General features: G+C 35.8%; 1 protein-coding gene across 1 annotated transcript; it reads left to right on the plus strand.

Annotated features, from left to right (window-relative positions):
• Positions 1-236: 236 nt before the first annotated feature.
• SETTUDRAFT_97208 (uncharacterized protein) lies at positions 237-1156 on the plus strand (the record flags this gene model as incomplete). Its single annotated transcript, XM_008031995.1, has 2 exons — positions 237-861; positions 912-1156. 2 exons carry the CDS (start codon positions 237-239, stop codon positions 1154-1156), a joined length of 870 nt encoding a protein of 289 aa, XP_008030186.1.
• Positions 1157-3864: the final 2708 nt, after the last annotated feature.

A 3864-nucleotide genomic window follows, 5' to 3' on the forward strand; every position in this document is an offset into this window, starting at 1 on the left:
GACGTTAAACTAGAATAATAATAATAATAATAATAATAATATTAATATACATAAGCTCCACAGGACACTCAATAAGTTTGCAACATTTGAAAAGCAGTCAAAGCTGCACCCCTTTTTAGCTCCGTTACGGGCTGTAGGAATGTTTATAAATGTCAGCTGCTCACTCCTCTACTGAAGTTATCATCTGCTCATACCTTAACTTTACTCACCAGCCTTTACATAACTTAGCCTTCGCAATGGGTTTACTTAGGTTCACTACCGTCGCTACTATTATCAGCTTTCACTTGTCAAATCCAGTATCTGCGACACCTATTAGAGAAGATGTTACTACACACGCCTCCGTGCACGACATTATTCCAAGGGAATACATCGAGCAGGTTTTTAATTACCATCGAAACCTAGCGGAAGCTGAATCCCACGCTTCGTGGCGGAGAAATAAAAGAACTCTGTCAATACTACAAAAGCGAATTGTCGCTCGGACCTGTCCTCGAGGTTCCACTTGGTTATCTCGAGATTGTATGCCAGATGAAAGCGAGCAAGCATGGCAAGATACGTGCCAAGACAACCACAGTCTTGACCTTTTCGACGTAGACGGATTGTGCCCTGAAGAAACTGTCTGTGATGATTATCGGCCGTATCTTGGTAGAACCGATGAACATGGTCACCCAAAGCCGGAACATGACATTATCTGCCGGCCAAAGGTCGCACCAAGTCAAGACACCATCACCACCGACCCAGGCACATCGCAAAGGAGTCAATATGGGTACAGACATATCCCGGCAGGCAACACGAAGTCCATGGATATTGCTGTACCCGTATATCTAGAAGTCGACCATGCGTCTGTAGCTGCTGAGTTTCTCGGTAAGTAATCGCTTATATTTAAATGCATTAGACTCTCTAACACTTCAAAGGCCCAGGGAAAAAAGAGGTGTTGTATCCTTATCAAACTCTGACAGCCAACCTTCGCGGCCATAAACTTAATCTCTGCCGCCAGTTCCAGAATAATCAAAACAAGGCTCACAATACTCGTTCATGCATCCCGACCGACCAGACGAACCACCTCTACAAGGGTCAAACGATTGACTTTACATTTGCAATTGGGTTAATTGATTCTGCTTATTTCTTCTATAGCATTACCGCAGGATCTCACAAGTAGCCGAGGTGTAGCATAATGGTTGTTTCTCTTTCTCGTAGATGTAGGATTATGAAAACATTAGTTTACGTACCAGCACAAAGACTACAAGAGTAAAGTTGAGATATTTCTCTATCCAAGTTGTGCTGCCTAGAATGACTCTCAGTTAATCAGTCAGTCGTCAGTTTATCTATGCGGCTCAAACTGTTAGTCTAAGAGTGTTAGATAGGGTTAATTAACTGCAAAGACCTCTTTAGGGTCGTAACTAAAATCCAGTTGCTTAATTCATACAAAAGGCTTATAGGCCAAGACCTATCGCCTGTGAGGTATTTTCTATCCCAATTAACGTAGGTCAAGTTTAACCTTATTTCTACTAAGCGTGGGGCATGGAACTTACTATCCCTTAGTAAAGTTACTCTATAATATGTTTTCTCTGCAAGCCCTTTTCTACTCCTATTTCTATAAAATAACATCTAGACTCGTTTCCCTTGCGGAAGATAGTTCACAATACCTAGTTCAAGACATTTTGGATTTTAGCCTATTACGGCTCTGTATACCACATTTCGTAAGGGCTTACTACATCCCCTTTAAGCTATACTTCTTACCTAGTAGGCATAACGTAAGATCACTATGATTAGTCTTAATTCTGTTTCATTCCAAAAATTATGCTAGTTAATTTACTAGTACCTATAATATAATATAACTCTATTTTCTAGTGAACAAAGATAGTCTATAAGGACTTATACCCTACACACTATCTTTCTCTATCTATTTATATAATTTAAAATCTTATACTTGTATGACATTTCAAAATATCTTAACAAACTTAAAATCGATATAAATTACACTTTACTTTTCTTTCTTAAGCATAGTATTTTTGTTTATCTTTCAAAGCTTTTTATTTATAGTATTATTTACACTATTAAATATTATAGACAAGATCTTATATGCCTTAAGAACCTTAACTATTCTAAAAAGCTTACTTATACCTAAAGTAATAGTTCAAATGAAAGGTTTTCCTAGTATAAAAGACCCTTTTAACAAAGAAAATACCCTAGCTTGAGTAGAGCAACTAGATTGAAAAAAGCTACTATTTTCAATGCTCTTATTATATAACTACGCAACTATGAGTATTTCTAGTAGTAAGAAAAGACTAGCATATCTAATATTTCTGCTTAGTATATATGTAAAGGGCTACGCTAGAGAGGCATGACCTACAGGTCACATAGCAGTGAATCACATAACTCTAGTCACGTGACTAAACTACGTAGTTAGTTATATACGAATAAGCTTAAGTAAATAGGCAGACTAAAGGTATAAGTGTTTATATAAGTAAAAACTATAAAAAGAAGGCCCTCTAGATAGTTCTTTATTTTATTCTTCTTCTTCTATATAAAAAGTAAATATTTCCTTATTAGTTTTGCCACCTGCCTATAACATAAGAAGAAAGATTACTACTCTTTAATTTCTTATATAATACAAAGGAGATTGAAATAATATAAAAAGAAAGGGATAGAGTTACAAGAAACGCTACTAGCCTCTAGTCTAGCTATGCTAGACAAAGAATTAATGACTTTTATCTATATAATAAGAGGGAATATTAACTAGCTAATCGCTAATAACGTATAATAGGCTAAATCGCTTCGGAGATAGGTAGTCGCACACTAGAAAATAATATCCTAGATTAAGCTCTTAATAAGATAACATTAAAAAGCCTATATAATACTACCTTCTATAAGAGCTTACGTTATCATTATTAATATAACTAACTAAATAAGTAGGGTAACTACATTAGCCCTACTTATATAAAGCTACTATAAGCCTAGACTCTTTAAAATCAGTATATTTAACTATAGTACCTGTAAATAATACACTTAGTAGAAGATATATATATAAGCTAAGCTCTTTATAAATAGAGTAGCTTACCTAGGTAAAAAACTTAAAACCTATCATATCATTACACGTATAAATGGATAAGCTTTTAACGCGCTCTATGCGCACGTCTAAGCTCTTATAGATAGCACTCTAGTAGCTATAATAGCTAGACTATAGACTTAGCTACATATGTTCTTCTAAGACTCTATAATTAAGTAGAAGACTCTCTACTAATTTTATATAACTAGGGACAGAAGAAGAGAGTTCCTTTATTATATTTAAGTCTTTAATTCAAAATTCTAAGAAGTAGGCCTAAGCGCTATAAATAATACTTGAAAGATTAACTACTTAAAGAACTTTCTTAATAAAGAGTTGCTTAAGTATTAAGGAGGCTACTAGCCTAGTAAAAATAAGAAGTATAATAGCTTTATATAGAGAATAAGAGTTATATAGGAAAACCTAAGAGTAATAGAATAACTATTATCTAGACAACTAACTTTTATATCACTTTTCCCTAGTAAAACTCAGACTATAGCTAAAGTAATAGACTAAACTGTTACACGGGGTTCGACTATACTTAGCTAGGACTCGGTCCGGTTTAGGGCGAGTCAGCGGGTTCGTGGTAAGCCGTGTGATTGCCGAGTAATTCAGGTGGAAAAGAGTTATGGATGTTTAACTAATAACTAGCCCCACCACAAAGTGCGCGCGACCACAAAGTGCGCGCGCGCCTTACAACCACCTCAACCTCAACGCGTCGTATCCCCACCACTATGGCTAATATTAAGGCTGCGCTTGCAGCTATTAATGCCCTAGGACCTAATAAGCCTTTTTTGTATATAGATATTGCAAAAAAATAT

The sequence above is a fragment of the Exserohilum turcica genome, assembly GCF_000359705.1.
Source record: "Exserohilum turcica Et28A unplaced genomic scaffold SETTUscaffold_7, whole genome shotgun sequence".
Lineage (NCBI taxonomy): Eukaryota > Fungi > Ascomycota > Dothideomycetes > Pleosporales > Pleosporaceae > Exserohilum > Exserohilum turcicum.